Source organism: Polyergus mexicanus, unplaced genomic scaffold, assembly GCF_030449975.1.
Source record: "Polyergus mexicanus isolate NDT 795.1 unplaced genomic scaffold, iyPolMexi1.0 SCAF_38, whole genome shotgun sequence".
Classification (NCBI taxonomy): Eukaryota; Metazoa; Arthropoda; class Insecta; order Hymenoptera; family Formicidae; genus Polyergus; species Polyergus mexicanus.
The window spans coordinates 47,283-70,174 of record NW_027223358.1 but is presented as its reverse complement, the minus strand read 5'-3'; the positions used below and the strand labels follow the sequence as shown (position 1 = coordinate 70,174).

The window sequence follows — 22,892 nt, the reverse complement described above, 5'->3', positions numbered from 1 at the left end:
CTGTCTTGAAAATCCGTCAGTTGCTCTCGTTCTTGTCAGATAATGTTTACCCTTGGGGGAACATTCCGGACAAGTTGAAGATTTAAAAAAATACAGGACTCAAGTTACATTTTACTTATTCTTGAGGTATCTAAATTAATTATTGCAATTTTTTTCTGTAATCGACCCTCGCTCCAACTTCAATTCCAAGAAGTTTAGAATCTAAACTTTAAATACCAATACTTTATATTCTGCAAATACTTCTTAGTTCGTTACCCAAAGGAGGAGTGCGGTTCGTTAAGATAGGAGTGGAGTAAGAATATGTTCGCCTTCCATCCGATTATAGACAGGGCACCGAAGGACAGATTTGCGTGCGCACGTTAGAAATTGTTGTTTTTCATAATTTATGTTTACATTTATATTTATATTTTATATTTATATAATTTACACTGATGCGATGTTGATAAGTTAGTATTTATATTACGCTGAAGAAGGTCCAAAAAAGGAATCAAAACATCCGTTTCATTTAAAATATGACAAATGTCTAATTCGAGAGCAACTGAAATAAATTATGCGCCTCGAAACCAGCGCTGGCTCTAAAATCTATTTGTATCTTAATTAAAATATTATTCATATTTAAAAATATTGGCTCTTCTTCTATTTAATAATTATATTTTTTATTAATAATATTAATTATATTTTTATTAATTATATTTATTATTATAACTTATTGCACATGACTGATTTAAATAATTTTTAAATAACATAGATTTTATAATTAAAACAATTTATAATAATAATTTACTTCTTAAAATAATAAAAATACCTAACACAATAATCCGCTGCAATACAGATTAAAAAAAAAAATTTGAAAAAGTAAAAATTGAGCCAGCAATACACAGCATAGTAGCCGCACACCTAATCAAGTCACGCCTCTTAGTTGCCAATCTGTACTTATAGTTTGGTACATATCCCAGTAAAACAGCTACGTCATATCCACGTTGAATCCATATAATTTACGTGGACTACGTGGATGCAGATTTATCCACGAATTATTCACATGGATGCAACATTCTTTTTTCATCACTACATCGAAGTACTTTATCCTCGAAATATCAATGTAGATTTCATGTGGATGTTTCTACTGAAAATTATGATTGATTAATCAAGATATACTGTCTTTATCGCAATGTGATTTTTAATGAATAATCAATTTATGAATATTTTGATCTCTGTACATACTACAGATGAGGTAAATTTGTATTGAACAAGACAATATTACTCTATGGGGAAAGGAAACATAGTGATAATAACAATTACAGAAAATGAAGCATTAAAATAATTTTATTCTGATCGGCAATGCCAGAAACAATAATTCCTCTCTTGTATAAAGATAAGTTACAATGTTTCAGAATGAGGCATTGGAAAACAGACATTCTTTGAATCCAATTATCTTCCGCGTCCTTTTTAGGGAGAGGTAACAATACAACTTTTTTTTAATATCATCTAAACACCATCTGTGTAGTGATCCAAGGTTGCTAACGATATATATGTTTATACAGCTGGAAGAAAATGGATAAGAAAAGAGATCTGATCTTTCTCTAAACTTTCTGCCAATCAAATAGTTTCCTTCATTACATTTTATAATATTTTCGATTTTAAGCACTTCATTGGCTTTTGTAAGACAATATGCATTAGCAGACCTTAAAGAGAATTTTTTATCTGGCATTTGAATTTTGTTATACTGCTCTCCTCGACAATTTAGAGTTGGTCCCATATTATGACGTTTTTCAAATGATAATTCATTCTTTGTAGAATAAGAAAGATGAAGCATAGCTGCCTTTTCTATCACACGGCAAACTATTTGAGAAAGTGTCTTCCCTGGTGCATGCAAAAAGTTCTTCATGTGTCCCAAAAAACTTTCAAATTTAAATGCACTAAATTTTTCAAGATGTCCATGTAATCGGCAATCCGCAACTATGTGCATCAAATGATGAACATTGTATACTACAAAGGTTTGTCCATAAATTTTAGAACCGTGCCCTATAAATAACCTGAGTAATTTGTCTGCATCAACGGCATAATCCTTGACCAACACAGGGTCGACTAGAATTCGAACAGCACAGGCAAATAACAAGAAATTTTTATAAACTTCTCGCTGCATAAATCTAAAAATTATGAAACCATCATATAACAGGAGCCTTCTAAATTCTGTACCTTTGTAATATTTCCAATCACTCAATCTGCGTGGTCTTCTAGCAAAATCAGATGGAAAGAAAGATTTTAGAAAATTAGAAAAACTATTTATCTCAAGAACAACATCGCGAGGCAGTTTGTATTTACTAGCTTTAGCACAGTACAGCTTTGAAAGAATTCGTTTCATAATTCCTAGATATAACAGATGAAAAGATTCCAAAGGAAATTGTGTTAAAGGTTTAAGGTGAAGTCTCGTAATCAGAGGACTAACTCCCTTGTGATATTCTTTGTGAGTTTGTTGACAAATAGATTCATCTGTCCGTAAAGGTGATTCCTCATGAGAAAGATACGTCATTTGGTTGCCGAACCATACACCCTTAATAGTACACCTGTAAGACAAAATATTAATATTATACAAAGTATTCAAAACTTTATTGTAACTGCACACAAATTAGTTTTAAAATAACCATTAAGATTATGTTTTCTCACATGTGCACTTTATATTTGCAAGGTAATAATTTGAGAGAACAAAATGAACATGATATAAATATAAATAATATAAATGATATAAATATAATATGTTATTTTTTTAATATTAATTTTTTCGAAGTTCTATGATTTTATGCGAAATGAGTTTTATTTATACGTTGAATAACAGAAAGAATGCTAAAAAAGTTTTTGAATTCCAAGAGATAATAAACATTATTTAATTACAGGCAGAATAAGTTATAAAAATAAAAACGATTGTTAAAAATGAACTATTCTATATTTACATACATTTCAAGAGAAAAAGTGCTCATTTAATAATACTCACCTTTCACAAGCAAATTTATTGCCATGTTGGTTGACACATTTTAGCCATGCTCTAGCAGGTGCATCAGCAATTATGTTCCTGATTTTTAGTTTGTAACATTTATCTTTAATATTGAAACCATTCATTATTTCTAAAGCTTCATTGATAAAGTCTTCTAAGTAAGCATCAAGGTTTGATGGACATTTCGTTTCTCTGCACCATATAGCTATAATAAAAACCTCATTTCTATCAGCTATGCAGCCAGCAATTGGCCATAAAAATCGCCGTATACTATCATAGGGCAAGAAACCATCAAAAAACACGTCAATTTCAATTACATCGGACATTGTTTCCAAAATCTCTTTAGATAATACAGTTTTAAGACCAGAGAGAATACCATAATACCAAAATTGTCTACCACCTTCCAATTCTTTGATTAATAATATTGTACTTCTTGGAGTTTTCAAGAGTGTCTGCGCACACATAGGAAGCAATTTGTGGTTATATTTCCTTAAAATTTTCAAAAGATGAGACAATGCATTAAGCGTTATATTTCTTTTAACAGCCCACACTCCAAGATCTTAAACTAATTTGAAATCAGAATTTGTAGATTCACAATGATCAGTAATTTCTTTAACATTTACTTTTTGCTTGTATAATGTATTACTAATAGGAACAGTGATGTTATTTTGATTTTGTGACTCGTGGCATCCAAAACTGCTTGGAAGTTCTTTATTATTAATAGTAGTAATAATGGAAGCATCATCTACTTCATATATGCTTCTTTTTTTATCCGTAAGTGCAAAACATATTTGTAATGCATCTATGCTTTCCATATGACAAGACTGTGATTCTTTGATATCTTTTTGTGTGATGGATTGATCATAATTACTTTCGTGATCATGATCTGCAGAAATAAGGTTTATATTAATACATAAATGAATAATATAATAACAAACCATAATATTAGAGCAAACATCATTAGAATATTTATGGACATATAATTACAATATTCATTGTTGCTTATTAGATCATTATAAAAAATAATATCTGTATCATGGTCTTCATGTACATATTGTTGCTCTCTATTACAACACTTTTTGTTGAAATCATAATAAGCGCTCTTCTCAGCAATATGTTCAAAATATTCTTCCTGTGCTAAGATATTGAGATTCTGATCAGATTTTCTCTTTAGCCTCTTCCATTCTGTATTCCATAACCTCTACAAATTGCAACAAATATTAACATTGTGCATTAAATATTTTTAACAGAAAGCAGACATAGATGCTTTAACATAAATAACATATAGTGAGCAGAATTGCAAACGTACCTGTTTAGACATTGCAATGGAAAGACAAGAAATATTGAGTTAACAAATAAAACTCAGGAAAATTATGTTACACCGTTTGACTTTAACGTCTTCTTAGGATACTTAGCTATTTTATAATAAAAAATAAACAGGTAATTTGCATTTATTCATAGAAATATTCAACTAAAATATCACTACATTAAATATCACTACATTATTTAGCAATTTCTTCGCACTATCTTAATCCGCATCCTATCGCATCCTATCATTGGCCGCGTTCAGCAGAGAAAGCGCTCAGTTATCGTCTTGTCAACACTTGACGTTGATTCGTTGGTTTTAAAAGTAAGAACCAATCACATTCGACGCTACTAAACGGTTTTCTCTGCTGAACGCGGCCATTACTGTCGACAGATAAAGATCGAGCAGGGACAGGGGCAGGGATAGCGGGAATCTGGATCCTCTTAGCAATATAGCAGTCGCGATTACTAACTGCGTAGCTAGCAGGATAGTGCAATTTCAATTGATTTCAGTGTAATTTAGTATAATTCGTCTTGTATTTTGTTTTTATTATTTGTGTCATGAGTGCGATAGATGTACAAATAGCGGATAAGCCGGTAAGTTGATAAGAAAAAATAATATGAGAGAAAGAGCTAGAAAGTGAAATCATAATATTTTATAACAGTATGCTATACTCGAGTTACCTATATATGATGAATTCGAGTCTAATATTTATGCAGTGCCAGCCTGTACTGTATGGTTAAAGAATATAAAAGTGTGTGCAAAAGATGGCAAACAAGTTGCATTCGCAGCTATATGTAAATGGCCTCCTGACGAATCAAAACTAAGTGATTATTTAGAAAAAAGAAAGAAGCCGACTGACACTTGGATCACATATGAAAATTTTGAAGTTTTGTAGTAAGTATTACATTTTGTGTATATTTCGGTGTTATATGTGTGTGTTATCATATTTATAAATAATATGTTGGCTTTTGCTTTCCCTTTCCTTATCTTTTCTTTCTTATAATATATCACATTGTAATGTACTTCGTAAACATTTAATGCTGAATTTGTAAAAACTATTGCCCCTTACACTTTCGATTTTTTAATTTTAATTTAACTTTATTAACGAAATTTGTGATACCTTTTATTCAATTTAGTAGCTTCAGATGTAAAGCTTTTTTTGTTATAAATATTTAGGGGAATGTCATTCAATATGTAGTATTCATTTGCAAGACTATTCAAGTTGATTTATTTTTATCTTTAAACTAACACATTTTCTTGCTTTTTTGCTTAATTGTATGTAAAGAATCTATAAGACGAGCTAAAGAAGAAGCAGAAAAAGCCTTAAATGTCTCAGATTTGTCACAGTCTGATAAGGACAAAAGTTTAAAGCGCCAACGATTTGTTACTCGAAGATATAGTCCTGTGAACGAAACATCATGTAATCGACGCAAAAGTAATATTGTATATGCTGATGATTCGGACAGTGATTTTGAATTAAAAGCACCAGCTGTAAGAAACTTGAAAATAAGTAGTTAGTTCTTTTCTATTATATTTTATATACATATTTAATTGATTTGAGTTTTATTACTTATGTATTACTGTCTATTCATATATGAATTTTAAACATATTTTGACATATGAAATATGATATGTACATATTTATGAAATTGCTTTTGTACAGACTATATCACAGTTATTTAAAATCGACTCCTTCATTTTTTTTAGTGTATTTTAACAAAAATTACTAAGTTTGTTTTATTTGATGCGCAACTAAAATACTTTTGCATCTAATAATATTTAGTATATAAAATTCTCATTTTTGATCTTCTCTATATTTTCTTACTTCTCTATATTTTCTATCTTTGACATTTCAGCAAATGATAAGAACAATAAGGCATCACCATTACTTTTTGGAAGTGACGACAGTGACGACAATTTCAGCGATAATAGTATAACGCAAAGTAAGTCACTTATTTGATTGTTGAACATTTCAGAGCAGTGGTCATTCTGACTCCACATACAATTATAATCTTTTCAATATTTGTATTTATAATAATTGCATTATTGATCAATTTAATTGTTCTTTTTCAGTTTCATATGCACCAAACAACTATTCAAGGACAGAAACACCACAGACATATGGGAATAATCACAAATACAACTGCAAAAATCATGTTATGACTAGATGTGACAGTAACATGAATTCTATAAAGCAAATACAAGATATGAAGAACTTATTTGCTTGTTGAATATATCAAAACAATAGTTATTTTGACTCTATATGTTAAGAATGTTTTAGTTGTACAATAGTAGCAAAAAACTGTCAAAATTAACAAAAAAAAAGATATTTCTTACGTTTATGCTGTTTGAAAAACATTAATAAATCCGGATTATAAAAAGAATTAAAATATAATATAGTTACAAAATAATATGGTTTTTGACGTGTTTATAAAAGAAGATAGTTATAATTAATATTTTTCCTAATTTATGATAAAAACTTTTGATCGTGAATATCTCTTGAAATCAACTGCAAGAAACAAAAAAAATCGAGTAATTTGCAGAAAGAGAAAAAGACAATATTTTTTTTTATAATTTTTAATAAATAACTTTTAAACGAGTAAATGGATCTAAATCAAGTTTTGCACAAATATTTATTAGAGTTTTCTTAATATATGTGAAAATTTTTGTTTTACTGGCAATGTTTTTTCCTTGTCAAATTTGTCAATAAGTGCAACAATACGCGATTTTTCATAACAATCAATACTAACTTTAAATAATTTTCAAACCATTAAGAGAGTTGTGTTCAGGTTTTATTCAGAAGAAATAGTAGAACAGTCTACGAAATTTTCATGCTTTCGTAAATGTTTCGACATATGACACATACATCTTTAATCATTTTTTCAATATTTATACTTTTAATAGTTTGCGTAAATGACAAATTTAATTAGTTTATTTTTATAACTCCTTTAATTTTATTTATGTCGATATTTTCTCATATTGCTATTAATTGTTTTTATATATTGTATATGCCTTAAATTTTATTTAGATGTAGCCTTCTTTTCCAAATCACGCGAGTCCCAAATATCAGACGCTATACATCTAACTTATTCATCTATTGATAGAAGTGTCAATGAAAGTATGGGCCCTGTAAATCATACAAAAAAAGGAGAGGTGTAACGTTCAAAAGGATTTAGAAACGAATAAGCAAGACAAAGTAATGAGTGAACATGAGAATAGCGATGACCGAAATTCTTGTACAGTAATACGGCAGGCGCAAGGTAAGATTGTTAATATTATAAGTTGCTCTTATATATGTATATATAATTTTTAAATAATTATTTTGCGAACAATCCATATATTGCAATTGTTGAAAAGTATTTTATATTTATTGTGGTTGTGCTTTTACAGATATATGCAAGTCATATGTAACTCCCCATAATAAATCACCTGTCAGGAATAATGGTAAGTTGCATTCTTTCAATGGCTAAAACATTTCCTCATATTGTGGTACTCATTCTTTTTTTCTATATTATAACAATAAATTATTTTTTTACAAAATAGCAAGTTTCAACGAAAGAACTATAATGGCTGCTATAAGTGATTTGAGAAGTTGTATTGATAAACTTTATGTCACCATTATAAAAATTTATACTGCAACATGTCATCCTGAGGAAACACTTGAAAATTCTATCGGGATTCCAACTCTTCCATTGACTTCTATGGAGGAATTCTACAAATGGGAAGATTTTAATTTGGACGAAGAGAAAAAATTGATAATAGTAAGAAAATATTTCCCTCTCTTTTATTTTGAAAATATATAAATTATAGTGGCCGCTATTCTATATTATATATTTTCATGTTTTACAGATTCGATTGTTAGTAGAGCATGGCAAGGAAGATTTGAAAGGCTCTGTGTATTGCATTATGCGCAAACTGATATCAAACAAAGTCGCAATAAATTTTAATTTAAAGGGAACAAATAGAGAAGGAGCAAGAATTCAGAAAAAGAAATTTCTAGATACGATATCTTATGGTCTTATCATTGGTGAGATTTATGATATTATTAATATTATATAAATATGATTAATTTCTATAGTCAATCTAAATTTGATATTTGTATAACTAATATATTTACATTAAGAATATATTCATCTAATATGTGATCTTTTTTTGTTTGCAGCTGCTTTGAAAAGGCATTCACAAGGAAGAAAAGATAGGGGCTTTCACTTTTTATATAATAGAGAGAGTGCAGACTCCCATATAACTGGTTAAAGGACGCAAAAAAACGTCTTGAAAACGAAGAGCTTAGATTAAAGAAGGGCAAGCAACAAGGCGAGCAATCGGAAAATAATTCAAATGACTAGAAAAATCGAAGAGGTTACGCTGTATTTTATTTTATTTTTTGTTTGTGTATATGTTAATAACTTCCCATATGTTGGTGATATTTCTGTCCTTGAATTATATTTGTTATACATCGATGTTTGTATACTACATGTATGTACGTATATTAGGATGACAATATATAAACATGTTTCTCTAATTTTATATTTCATATATATATTATATATATATATATATATATATATATATATTTTGTGCAATATTTTAATAATATTTAATTAAAATAAATACTATATAGTTTCTTACATGTTTCTCTTTATTTTTAATTTAAAACCTTGCATGTAATGTGAAAAAATCCATTCGATTATAAAACAAGAATTCATGTGGATACTACGAGGATGTGTCTCGAAAGTTCGTGAAATTTTCATATGGATTTCCACGTTAAATCGATTATCTCATCCACGTAGATTATAGTACCATTCTTGAGCGGATTGTCCACTCGAATATTCATGTGGATTCCACGATGCTGATCCACATGTTAATAACGTGGATTTCACGTACTGTTTTTGTCGGGTAAAGACAACGCAAATTTTCAAACGCTTTTTTTTCATGAATGCTTGACAGTATTGTGTTGTATTGTATTATTTTACGAATGAATTAGGAGAAAGGTAGAACTATATTTCAGACTTGGCGAAGTCGGAGGGGACAAAACCTGATGTTCCTCTTGTGAAACTTAATTTTGTATAATAATTTGATCTTCTTTAGTCATTTAATATAAAATTTTTTGCCATAAAATGTGGTAAAAGAAAACCTTTTCTTTTTATCATTGAAATTATTAATTTAATTTAATAATACTAATAACTTTAGACGAACGCGTGCATCACGGTAATGCAAAATAAAGCGTTGCTCGAGTTAACTCGTGTTTGCGCGATTATACTAATACGGCTTGCCTACCTTAACTCGGGTTTGCGTGTTAAGGGATTAAGTACATATTAATAATTAAAACAAATTTCTTTAATATTTGTTAGGTGTATTTTTTATATATAATTATAATAATTATTAAATTCTTATATTTTAAAAATTTTAACTTTTTACGGTAATTGCACTATGACAGTAAATACAATTAAAATGATTACAAAATAGCATGATAGTATAACGATAATGTTGAAAAAATATTTCTTTCATAAACATCTTGTATTCGTTTTTAATGCCCTTTGATTTATGGGTTAATTTAATTAAATTATCTAACATATTTTTTTTTATTTATCTTATTAGAGGTTTACATTATTTTCATAAAAAATGCATTATTAATCAAAAACTTTATTTTACTTAAATTTTAATAAAATAAATGTTACTAAAAATTAAAATATTATAATTTAAAATTTATTAAATGAATTCAGTGTATTCGTATTTTAAATTTACTACAATTATCTATTCAAAACTTTTTAGACTCCTAGTCTCTCGCCGATCATGTTGAAATCGTGACATCAGAGGCGAGAAAATACATGCTGAAAAAGAATTTCGATGAAACACCACTTCAGATAGCTTTAGTACACTTGTAAAATATTCTGAAAACTTTTTCTTTTTATAATCAATCAACAGCTAAAATGACTATAATATGAGGTCTAGTCAGTCTAGTCTTCACATTCATGCGCAGTCATTCCGCATGATAAAATCTCATATCACGATCATTTTACGGTTGTTGATTGACAGTCAAGGGAAAATCATAGTTTTTGGACAATTTTACAAGTGTGCTAAAGCGACATATGATATCCTTTTACCAAAATATCTTTTTATTTAAAAATGGCATGCAAGAATTCTCATCATTCAACGTGTCATTTCTCACCCTAAGCGTCATGATTCCAATATGGCAGCGGCGAGTATCTAGGAACCTTAAAATTAAAATAAACTATCAATATTGTTCAAATGCAATTATAATATGTTATAGCCCGAACAGGCTATACACGAATTATTAAATATATTATTCTAAATATATACTATTTTATATGTTTGCTCAACGTGTAACGCGAATACAGATCACGTTACGAGCGTTGACCGAACAAAGCGCTGACAACGCGAGCCACGCGCGAAGCCCGAGCGACCGTGCAATCATTTCATTGCGAAATCAGCGCAAGCGGAAGAAGGACATTGCGAAAATGCAACGTAGAAATCCTACTTAAAAGCGAAGTAAAAAAGAATAAAGAAATTGCGAAAATGCAAGCAAAGAAGTCCTACTTAGAACTCCTTAGCTTGCATCCGGATCTTGCCAAAATTAAGCGACACGACACATAGTCTTGTCGCTAAACGATCCCCTCCCAGGAAACCAAAGGGAGATAATAAAAAGACCCATCGCTAACGAGCGGCAGGCAGTCTTTACCATTAATATTACGCGGGCAGTCTTGATCATTAATTAATATTACGCGGGTAGTCACAATAACTACCAAACGGGCAGTCTTTACCATTAATATTACGCGGGCAGTCTAGATCAATAATTTACATAACGCGCGCAACCTTTATTCCTTTACGCGAGTAATATCGCTAACAGCCGCGAGTGTCAATAATTATTACAATATTGAATAGCCACGCAGGCGGCAGAAATATACATGAAGAAGCGAGAGGCGAGTCTCGAGACCGAAACTCGACTCTAGACACGCGCCCGTTAAGATATCCGCTATCGCGATACGCGACGCGAGTTAATGTGCGGGAACTGTGTAATTAAGCCAATATATATATATTTATTTCAACTACAAAAGTGTCGATCTCTATCATCAATAACCTCCGTGAGCTACTCAGATGAAGCCCGAATTCCCAAATTCCTCCCGCCAAACGATCCCAACTACCGTGCCTCTCCGGAGGCATAACAAATAAAATATAAATAGTTTATGGATTAGCTGGTTAATGGATGTAACTCAATGTTACTCGTTTACGCCGTCCTTAACCCAAAGTTATAGCTAATCGCACAGGTAGAGAAATAAATGTTTCTATCATTGTAAAAATAATAATTTATTTGGTTCTCTCTATTCCTTTCTTATATATGTAAATATTCTCCTTGCTATGATTACGATTGCAAATTTGGTTATTATTATTGAATAGTCTTTTACGTGTTTTTCCTCCTCATCTCTTTGCCTGCATCGCCGCGAGATTTTCCGGGGGCTCGTCTATCTGGCGATATTCTCTTTCTGCGGCGTCTTTTTCAGCGGCGAGATGAGGTGGGGAATGTACCATCGAATCGGAGGTGTGGTACTCCGTTCTTGTCCGATATCTGAAGTGATTGGTCGGTTTCTGGTAATGTCCGAACCGGGATGTCCAAGGATGGCCTTTGGCGGGCTAGCGCCGAAAAACGATTGCAGCCGTGCCTTGGTGTCTTTCTTCTTTTTCCCGGAGCTGTTCGAAAGGCGATCCCGAAGAGATTGCGGTAGCGGGGCTCCTGAACCGGTTGTCCGATCTGGGATGGTGGCGAACTGGGGCCGAGGATGAGTCGATTAGCGCCGAGTGTCTGCAGCGACTGAGCGTCGGATGATGAAGGCGACTGAGCGCCACGTGTCCTGGGCGACCGACCGCCGGATGATGGAGGCGACGGAGCGCCGGGTGTCCTGGGCGACAGAGCGTTGGATGATGGAGGCAAACGAGCGCCGGAATTGAGACACGAACAACATGCAACCGAGGTGGAAGGGATAACACACACAAGCGCAAACCGCGTACGTATGAGCTCGGTGCTTCGGCTAGCTTCGGTTAGCAGAAGAGGACAGATACACTGTTTTCTGTCTCTCTTCTTTCTATCGAGCCGGCAACTATAGCGACGGGCGTACGGCCGACGGCGACGAGCGATGTGACTCGCTTTTCGATTCTTTATATACATGAGCGTTAAATGTTTTTTTTTACAGCCTTTTTATGTCATATAATAAATGTTTTTTCCAACTTTCCTTCCTACATTATATATTAAATGATTTTTCACGCTTTCAATATTATACATTTATATTAGACTTATAAGAGAAAATACATTATTATGTTAAAACAATATTGCCTTACTTAATTTTTTTTTATTTAAGTATACTGCATATAAAAGTATTCGAGTAAAATACTCGAAGATTGAACATTATATTAAACATTTCATATTCTACATACCGAGAAAAAAAATAATTTGATAGTAAAAAATTTTATTTTACTCGAGAAAACTATTTATTCGGTGAATTTTAATAACGTTTTTGTTTATATTTAAATCTTTAAGTTTCTTAAGTAAAATATATTTATTTAGTAAATATGAAATATATTTTTCTTATCAAAAACAATATCTATATTATTAAAAAATATTACTTAAATGAAAAGAAATTATACAAAGATAAAAAATGAATATTGTTAGAACAAATCAAATAATTTTTGTTAATAATATACTGGAAGAATAAAAATATATATATTATGCGAGCACTTTTATATATTTAAATAAAAAATTATATATTAATTAAAGCAGTATTGTTGTAATGTAATAATGTATTTTCTTATAACTCTGGTATAATATATAATATTAAAAGGCTGTAAATATATTTTTAAATTGGAGAAATAATATTTGCAATTGTAAATATATTTAGAAAGCATTGCGGTTTAACATAATAAAATAAATAATAAATTTTGAAAATAGTTACAAATTTCATTTATACAATTCGAGATATATCATTTATATGGGAATTAAACTCCTACTTTTTGTGCTTCAAACAAACAGTTTACAAATATTTACCGTGCTCAATTCAATCAGTTTAATATTCTGAATCTTGTATTGGGCTTATATCAGATATAATCAGAAATTAAACTGATTGAACACTACTACGCTTTAAATCTTACATTACTAGCCAAACCTTGCAGACTTTATATTCATTTGCAAGAATACAAGAAAATACATCATCTAACGAAGAAATTAATAAATCGTTCGCATATTTAAATGAAATGAATCGATTTTTAATAACAAAAAATCTAATTGTCTAAGATACATATTTGATTAAATATTATATATTGATTAATATTATGTATTTGGGATGGCTTTACATAATGAATGGTGCTTTTCCACACCACCCATGGGGTATCACCAATGGCGCATTCGGTTTTTTAAAGTGGACCTTCGCCTGGAGCCCTATTATACCACTGTATGTTACATATTTTATTGTATCTTTCATTTACAAGTGTGATGTCTTTTACAGACAAGATATATTTTACATACTTGTTTTTTATAAGTGTGATGTTTTAAAGACAAGATACTTTTTATTTTATTTTCAACATTATTATTACATATCATTAACCGATGATGGACCAGCAATGTCATCAATGTCAGCAGCATATAATGTAAGACTGTTCATTTGTTTCGTACGCCGTGCATTTGTTTCATATGCGATCTGTTGTTTCACGGCGCTTCTGTGAGATAATTTCGTTGCTTTGTACTTGCGAGTCAACGTATTTTTTGATACGTGTCTGGTGAAGTCTTGATATCTATGAAGCTGAATCAATTCGGATTGTGAGTCCCTATTGTTTATTGTTTATCTTTTACTTGATTCATTCTTCTTTAATTCTTTGTTTCTGCCTATATTTTGCTGTATATAAAAATGTGTGATGAATTAAGAAAAAAATCTAAGCGAAGCTTTTCAGAAGCTTGGCTTAGTGATGATAGAATTAAATCTTGGATACGTAAAGTATCTTCTGATGATAGTTTTTATCATTGTATTATATGTAATAAAAATATTTCGTGCAACACACATGTTTTAAGACATGCGGATTCTGCGTGCCACAAAAATAATATGAAAGAAAGTACATCATTATTATTAAATGCTGACAATAAGAATTTAAATAAAAAATTAACAAAAAAACATAAATTTAAACAACAATGGCTAGAGATCGAATTATTTAAGCCATGGCTACGCGAAGTATCACATGACAAAAATTCGTTTTTTTGCTCATTTTGTAATAAATCTATGATTGGTGGTTTATCACAAATTTATCGTCATGCAGTATCAATAACACACATAAAAATATGTCAAAATAATAAAACAGAAACAAAGAATATGGATGAAAGTATCAACATGACGGACGAATTACTTTTGTCATTTGAAGAGCGAAAGAAATCAGCAGAAATTCGATATGCCGCGTTAATTGCTGATAAGAATGTTTCGCATCAAACGGCAAAAGAAATGCTTAGTTTTTTCCAAGAAGTAGGAAAAGATCGTAACGTATTGAAAAGTACGACCATGGGTCGAACAAAATGTAAAAGTATAATTTCCAATGTATTGTGTCCGGTTGAGACGGCCCGTATGATTAGTAACATTCAAAATACGAAATTTACAATTTTTATTGACGAAACGTCTGATATTAGTAATGAAAAATGGATGACGTTTCTTGTTCGATATGTTGATTCTGAAACATTACATATTCACACGCAATTAGTTAAATTAATTAATATTGATGCGAGAAATAGCAGCGCGGAAAAATCATTTAATGCATTTAAATATGAAATGTGGAAATTAAACATTCCATTTTTAAATATTGTTGCCCTATCATGCGACAATGCATCTGTCATGATAGGAAAACATATATCGTTCAAAAAAAAGTTACAAGAAGTTTGTAAAAATTTATTAACATTTTCATGTCTATGCCATTCCGCTGCATTGGCTGCACATGCTGCATATGCAAAAATACCGGAATATTGTGAAGAATTTTTAAAAAAGATGGCGAATTATATTAACAGTAGTCCCAAGCGTGCTGCTATTTATCAAGAATTTAGCGAATGTTTTCAGGAAACAAATCATAAAATTTTAAAGTTGTCTGATACACGGTGGCTTTCTCGCCATTCATGTGTTGAAAGACATCTTGAGTTGTGGGATACTACCAAGCTTTTTTTAACCGAAATGGTCGTAAGTGAAAAATCAAAGTCAGGAGAAAATTTATTATCTATAATGCAAAATCCTGATGTAAAAGCATATTTGCTATTTTTAAAAAAAATTTTGAATTTTTTTAATTCTTTCAATGCATTTTCCAAGCTCTGCAAACAAGAATTCATTTATTGCAGCCAAAATCAGTAGAGCTTTTAATAACAGTTTGTAAACACTTTTTGAAACCAGAGCTTCTAAAATATGTATGTAATGATGATTTTAAATTTTCTAAAAAAGAAAACCAAAAATCTTTAAATAATATAAATGTAGGAATTGAATGTGAAGAATATCTCGAGAGTTTAATGAAAGAAGGACACGCAGATATAATTGGAAATGTTCGAAATAATTGTTTGCAATTTTACGTGACTGCTGCCGAGGAGATTAGTAAAAAATTGCCCATTAAAGATAAATTTTTATATAAATTAAAGGTTTTTCAATTAAACGCAGCATTATGTAGCATCGATAGAGAAACATCATTTAATGATGTTTCTTTTATCCCTCGGTGGTTTTGACGAAAATGCATTAAAAAAAGAGTGGCATGCTTTACATCTCGATTTTAGAATAGCAGAAAAAGAACATTTTTCTAAATTAAACTTTGATGAGATGTGGAAAGAAATTTTAAAACGTAAATATCCCAATCTGAAGTCTCTTTTGAATGCTGTAAGATCACTTCCAAATTCAAATGCTGACCCAGAAAGAATGATTTCTTTTCTATCTGATATAAAAACAAAAAAAACGAAATAAACTTTCGCCCGCGTGTGTAAATGCTATTTGTGTATTAAAATCAGCACTAAAAACGAGAAAACAAACTGTTCTAGACATGGAGATTAATGAAAAGCATTTATCTCTCATGTCATCGGAAAAATTATATTTTACTTGCCCTAAGAAAATGAACAGTCTTACATTATATGCTGCTGACATTGATGACATTGCTGGTCCATCATCGGTTAATGATATGTAATAATAATGTTGAAAATAAAATAAAAAGTATCTTGTCTTTAAAAGACATCACACTTATAAAAAACAAGTGTGTAAAATATATCTTGTCTGTAAAAGACATCACACTTGTAAAAAACAAGTGTGTAAAATATATCTTGTCTGTAAAAGACATCACACTTGTAAAAAACAAGTGTGTAAAATATATCTTGTCTGTAAAAGACATCACACATGCAAAAAATAAGTGTGTAAAAAATATCTTGTCTGTAAAAGACATCACACTTGCAAAAAACAAGTGTGTAAAAAATATCTTGTCTGTAAAAGACATCACACTTGTAAAAAACAAGTGTGTAAAAAATATCTTGTCTTTAAAAGACATCACACTTGTAAATGAAAGATACAATAAAATAGGTAACATACAGTGGTATAATAGGGCTCCAGGCGAAGGTCCATTTTAAAAAACCGAACGCGCCATTGGTGATACCCCATGGGTGGTGTGGAAAAGCACCATTCATTATGTAAAGCCATCCCAAATACATAATATTAATCAATATATAATATTTAATCAAATATGTGTCTTAGACAATTAGATTTTTTGTTATTAAAAATCGATTCATTTCATTTAAATATGCGAACGATTTATTAATTTCTTCGTTAGATGATGTATTTTCTTGTATTCTTGCAAATGAATATAAAGTCTGCAAGGTTTGGCTAGTAATGTAAGATTTAAAGCGTAGTAGTGTTCAATCCGTTTAATTTCTGATTATATCTGATGTTGTGCTTCCGGAGAGGCACGGTAGTTGGTATCGTTTGCCGGAAGGAATTTGGGAATTCGGGCTCCGCCTGAGAACTTTATTTAACTATTTCGGACACTTTCCACATTAAATAAATAGATTAATATCAGATTTATTTGTGGTTTGGTTTATTTACAATGTTCCCGCACTTTCGCTCACGTCGCGTATCACGATAACGGTTATTTCAACGTGCGCGTGTCTAGAGTCGAGTTTCGGTCTCGAGACTCGCCTCTCGCTTCTTCGTGTATATTTCTGCCGACTGCGTGGCTATTTAATATTATAATAATTATTGATATTCGTTTTGACACTCGCGGTTGTTAGAGATATTACTCGCGTAAAGGAATAAAGATTGCCCGCGTAATATTAATGGTAAAGACTGCCCGCGTAATATTAATGGTAAAGACTGCCCGCCGTTCGTTAGCGGTGGGCCTTTTTATTAACTCCCCTTGGCTTCCCGGGAGGGGGTCGTTTAGCGACAAGGCTGTGTGTCGTGTCGCTTGATTTTGGCAATATCCGGATGCAAGCTAAGAAGTTCTAAGTAGGACTTCTTTGCTTGCACTTTCGCAATTTCTTTATTCCTTTTTATTTCGCCTTTAAGTAGGACTTCTACGTTGCATTTTCGCAATGTCCTTCTTCCGTTTGCCCTGATTTCCGCGTTTTCGCAATGAAATGATTGCACGGTCGCTCGGGCTTAGCGCGTGGCTCGCGTTGTCAGCGCTTTGTTCGGTCAACGCTCGTAACGTGATCTGTATTCGTGTTACACGTTGGGCAATCATATAAAATAATATGTATTTAGAATAATATATTTAATAATTCGTGTATAGCCTGTTCGGGCTATAACACTGATATAAGCCCAATACAAGATTCAGAATATTAAACTGATTGAATTGAGCACGGTAAATATTTGTAAACTGTTTGTTTGAAGCACAAAAAGTAGGAGTTTAATTCCCATATAAATGATATATCTCGAATTGTATAAATGAAATTTGTAACTATTTTCAAAATTTATTATTTATTTTATTATGTTAAACCGCAATGCTTTCTAAATATATTTACAATTGCAAATATTATTTCTCCAATTTAAAAATATATTTACAGCCTTTTAATATTATATATTATATCAGAGTTATAAGAAAATACATTATTACATTACAACAATACTGCTTTAATTAATATATATTTTTTTATTTAAATATATAAAAGTGCTCGCATAATATATATATTTTTATTTTTCCAGTATATTATTAACAAAAATTATTTGATTTGTTCTAACAATATTCATTTTTTATCTTTGTATAATTTCTTTTCATTTAAGTAATATTTTTTAATAATATAGATATTGTTTTTGATAAGAAAAATATATTTCATATTTACTAAATAAATATATTTTACTTAAGAAACTTAAAGATTTAAATATAAACAAAAGCTTTATTAAAATTCACCGAATAAATAGTTTTCTCGAGTAAAATAAAATTTTTTACTATCAAATTATTTTTTTTCTCGGTATGTAGAATATGAAATGTTTAATATAATGTTCAATCTTCGAGTATTTTACTCGAATACTTTTATATGCAGTATACTTAAATATAAAAAAAATTAAGTAAGGCAATATTGTTTTAATATAATAATGTATTTTCTCTTATAAGTCTAATATAAATGTATAATATTGAAAGCGTGAAAAATCATTTAATATATAATGTAGGAAGGAAAGTTGGAAAAAACATTTATTATATGACATAAAAAGGCTGTAAAAAAAAACATTTAACGCTCATTTACATAAAGAATCGAAAAGCGAGTCACATCGCTCGTCGCCGTCGGCCGTACGCCCGTCGCTATAGTTGCCGGCTCGATAGAAAGAAGAGAGACAGAAAACAGTATATCTGTCCTCTTCTGCTATCCGAAGCTAGCCGAAGCACCGAGCTCACACGTACGCGGTTTGCGCTTGTGTGTGTTATCTCTTCCGCCTCGGTTGCATGTTGCTCGCGTCTCAATTCTGACATCACTGGCGCCGGATGATGGAGGCGATCGAGCGTCAGATGATGGTGTGCGCCAAACTTTCTCCGTTTAGCTAAGGTAAGATGTAGCCGGCGTTGGGCGAGTCTTGCGCCGCGTGATGATCTCGACGTCCGCTGGCAGAGGTATCGATGTTTCGCTCTGTGCTCGAGGCGTAGTGAGAGTCTAAAGTCCGGCGTCTAGCGTCGAGAACTGTTCTTCTTGTTAAATGCCAGCGTCTAGCACTTCCCTCTGCTTTTCTGTTTTCTTCCTCTGCAGGAGGTCCGACGTATATTCCCGTCAGATCGCTTTTCACCTTCAAGATGGTCCGGGCGCACTGCGCCCCCTAGCTGTGCCACTCGCAATTACGCGCGGACGCGCTATATGCCCATCGAACTGCTTTCCACTTCCAGGTTGGCTTGATCCTATTATGAATGTCTGGGTAGTTGCAGTTCTTCTACATACCACGAATTAAAATGGCCTTCATTAGGTGGGTTTTCTCAAATTTTTGTTCAGATGAGTCAACGAGGACGAGGGAGAAGAAGAGACGTGGACAAAACTTCCAAATTAACATCAAAAGCGTTGCAAATGTTGAATACGGATATTGCAAAATATCGCACATCGCATTCTCAAGAATTGCAACAAAAAGATGTCAAAAACACACAAGGACATATGACACAAAACATGACTACACCCACAACTACATAGACGCAGACAATACCGTTAACACAATATCAACATTTTCAATCCCCAGCATCATCATCCCTACATCATCAGCTCCATCATCATTCTCACCTGCACAATCATATGAATACATGCCTCCTCCATCAGCACTATTATAACATAGGCTCATCTCATCACGCTCTTCTTCACCAGTTGCTCAATCATTCGCACGAAATATTCCTCCAGCATCAAAATCACCATCACAACGCAAACAAATATGATCACGCTCTCTTTCACCAGCCACAAATTCATTCACAACAAACATTCATCCACCATCAAAACTACTATCACAACATAAACAAATATTATCACGGCCACCACCATCACCTGTACAACGCAATCGTCTATTACCAGCCAAACAAGGACATGAAGAGTGCACAAAAAACGAGGAAACATTCCGTGATATATTGCAATCTCTAAAGTAAGTTTTAAAAATAATTATAACAAAAATAATTGTCCATGTGCACGAATAAAGATAACAATTTCATTTCAGAATGATCACGGCACAATTATGTCGTATGGAAGAACGACAAATTTCTATTAAAAAGAAAACCGAATAAATATTTTACTAAGGAACAGCAAGCAACTTTCTATAAATGAATTTTTAATCTTTTAATTTCATTTTTTCCTGCAATGAAAACATAACGGCTATTAAATGATTAGTGCGAGAGTCTGCAGTGAGGAGGCCAGTTAAGCCACAAGGGATTTCGTTTAGAACCGTAGACAATTTTTTGGCTTTCGAAGAAATTGACGAAGAAATTTATAATGATTTGGTAATATATTATTTATTATAATTTTTTCTAGATATATATTTACATTTAATTCAATTTACTACAAACATTTTGTTACAAGTGGGATACTTTGTTTACCTTGGACGGGCCAATCCAGTTGATTGTGCTGCAGAATACTTTCGCAGTGTATTTCCCGAAAATGAGGAGATTTCATCACACCTCACTTTAAATGGAAAAACTGGACCTGGAGGATGCAAATTGCGAGACAGTCGATTTGCTCAAGCATGTCAAGGTTCGTAAAAAATACCATCCGTCATTGTTCATATTCTACATTAGATGATGATAACTAAGGTGTTCCTCTGAATTTTATTTCCAGATGCCATAAACGCCAATAAACATTTTTCCAACCCCAACAATGCCGAATTCCACGAAGCTTTGAAAAAGGCTCTGAAAAGCCTTAAAACTTGAAAATGGCGTTACAATAGGAAACGACGACAAACCCCTCTTCATGAAGAAAATGGAGAATTTCCACCAAATCGATGCCGGCGAATAGACAACCCGGAAGAGGATATTATAGGATTCGAGGACGTTCAGGAGGAAATTGAAGACGCCAACGAAGTTGAGGAGACCCAGCACATGGAGGGAGTTGAAAACGATGAAATGGACACCCAGCACACGGGTGGAACAGAGGACAACGATGTCGACATCCAGAACATAGATACAGTTGAATACGCCGACGATTTTGAGGACAACATGGATAAGGACGATGACCAGACCGTGGAGAAGATAGCACAGGACGAAGATCTGCAGGTGCTGTTGAGAAAACAAGAAAACTTAATGGAGGATGGTAAATAAAGAAATATAATAATTTATAGTAATTATATATAATTATAAAAATTTATTAAATTTAAATTATTAATTAATAAAGGAAAAATTAAAATTAAGAATAAAATTACTTGAATTATATAAAGCATTACACATCAGCTAAGGACGACAAGTTTTGTCAACCTACTCAACCAATTAAGGGTCAGCAAAGAAAGTAGGTCTCTATAATTCGTTTAATTATATTTTTTCCCGCAATAAATAACGTTGTCATCGGTTCCATAGTGAGAACCAGATCAGGAAATATTTACAAATTCCAACCCACTACCGCAAGGATCCGTTCCGCGAGTCAGAAGACGCGAACTTCCGTAAATTTTAAGTCAACGTTAGTCAACAGTAGTAGTAGTAATTACACAATCACCACACACACACACACACATGCGCATATTAAAATAAATTGTTCTCATCATTTGATATAATGTACACCAAAGTAGTTTAATTTATTATGAATAAATTTATATTCTAATTTAAATCCAATCTTTATTAATCTCTCTCATTCTCCAGTCAAAAGATCGCACCTAGTCCCATCCCGTGTAATAGAGATTAAATTCTTTTACCAAAAAGGGACCGCCGAGCGAACTTCTGAAAAACAAAGTAATAGCGACCCTAACGGTCGTTTACCTGATTTTCGGACTGTTAAGTTTGTTTGACCCGATTCTAACGCTTCGAGACGTTTAACTTCGGGATCATAAAGATAGTGATTGCGCCCTTCCACTGACTCATCCTTCCTCGAGTCTGGACGTAACATTATATTAATAACAACTTCAATTTTATTTCTTTAGACCTTATTTCACTTTTTACTAATATTTATATCGATTTAGATAATGTTTCCAGCAGATGGGATCACATTAAATTTAATAGTATAATCTCCGAATCGGAATTCATTTTAACTATTAAACTGGTTTTAAATTCAATGTTCTTTGGTTTTAATGGAGTTCTTTATCAGCAAACTTTTGGAACGCCTATGGGCTCTTCACTTTCGCCTATAATAGCGGATGTTGTTCTCCAGGATTTAGAGAATTTTCTGAGAACACTTGAGACATTGAAGTTCAAACCTCCTTTCTTCCTCAGATTTGTGAATGACGTAGGACCAGAGCACTTGAGACATTGAAGTTCAAACCTCCTTTTTTCCTTAGATTTGTGGATGACGTAGCACTCGCCGTAGCACTCCTTCTCTTTTTAAACATTAGGCACCTTTAATTTTTTCCACCCCCAACTTCAGTTTACGATGGAGGTTAGTGTTAGTGATAAACTTAATTTTCTTGACGTAATTTTAATTCTCAGTAATAACTGTATTGTTTAATA

General features: G+C 32.0%; 1 protein-coding gene, 1 long non-coding RNA gene and 1 pseudogene across 5 annotated transcripts; 2 read left to right on the top strand and 1 right to left on the bottom strand.

The window, feature by feature from the left end:
- Positions 1-1,258: 1,258 nt before the first annotated feature.
- On the bottom strand, positions 1,259-4,695 carry LOC138943766 (uncharacterized). 4 transcript variants are annotated; one of them, XM_070314703.1, is made up of 6 exons: positions 4,491-4,654; positions 4,299-4,404; positions 3,977-4,190; positions 3,613-3,875; positions 2,990-3,478; positions 1,259-2,564 (listed from the first exon to the last, which is right to left on the bottom strand). In XM_070314703.1, the coding sequence occupies exons 4-6, from the start codon at positions 3,732-3,734 to the stop codon at positions 1,388-1,390; spliced, it is 1,788 nt and encodes a 595-aa protein (XP_070170804.1). In that variant the 5' UTR covers positions 3,735-3,875; positions 3,977-4,190; positions 4,299-4,404; positions 4,491-4,654; the 3' UTR covers positions 1,259-1,387. The 4 variants fall into 4 exon arrangements, with proteins under 4 accessions (XP_070170804.1, XP_070170805.1, XP_070170807.1 ...); XM_070314704.1 differs by having other exon boundaries at positions 4,514-4,654; XM_070314706.1 differs by having other exon boundaries at positions 2,421-2,564; positions 4,299-4,695.
- On the top strand, positions 4,696-8,838 carry LOC138943767 (uncharacterized; annotated as a pseudogene).
- Positions 8,839-19,283: 10,445 nt separating this feature from the next.
- LOC138943769 (uncharacterized) lies at positions 19,284-20,357 on the top strand. Its single transcript, XR_011448549.1, has 3 exons — positions 19,284-19,332; positions 19,531-19,664; positions 19,768-20,357. It is a non-coding gene; the product is annotated as an uncharacterized lncRNA (long non-coding RNA).
- The last annotated feature ends 2,535 nt before the right edge of the window (positions 20,358-22,892 follow it).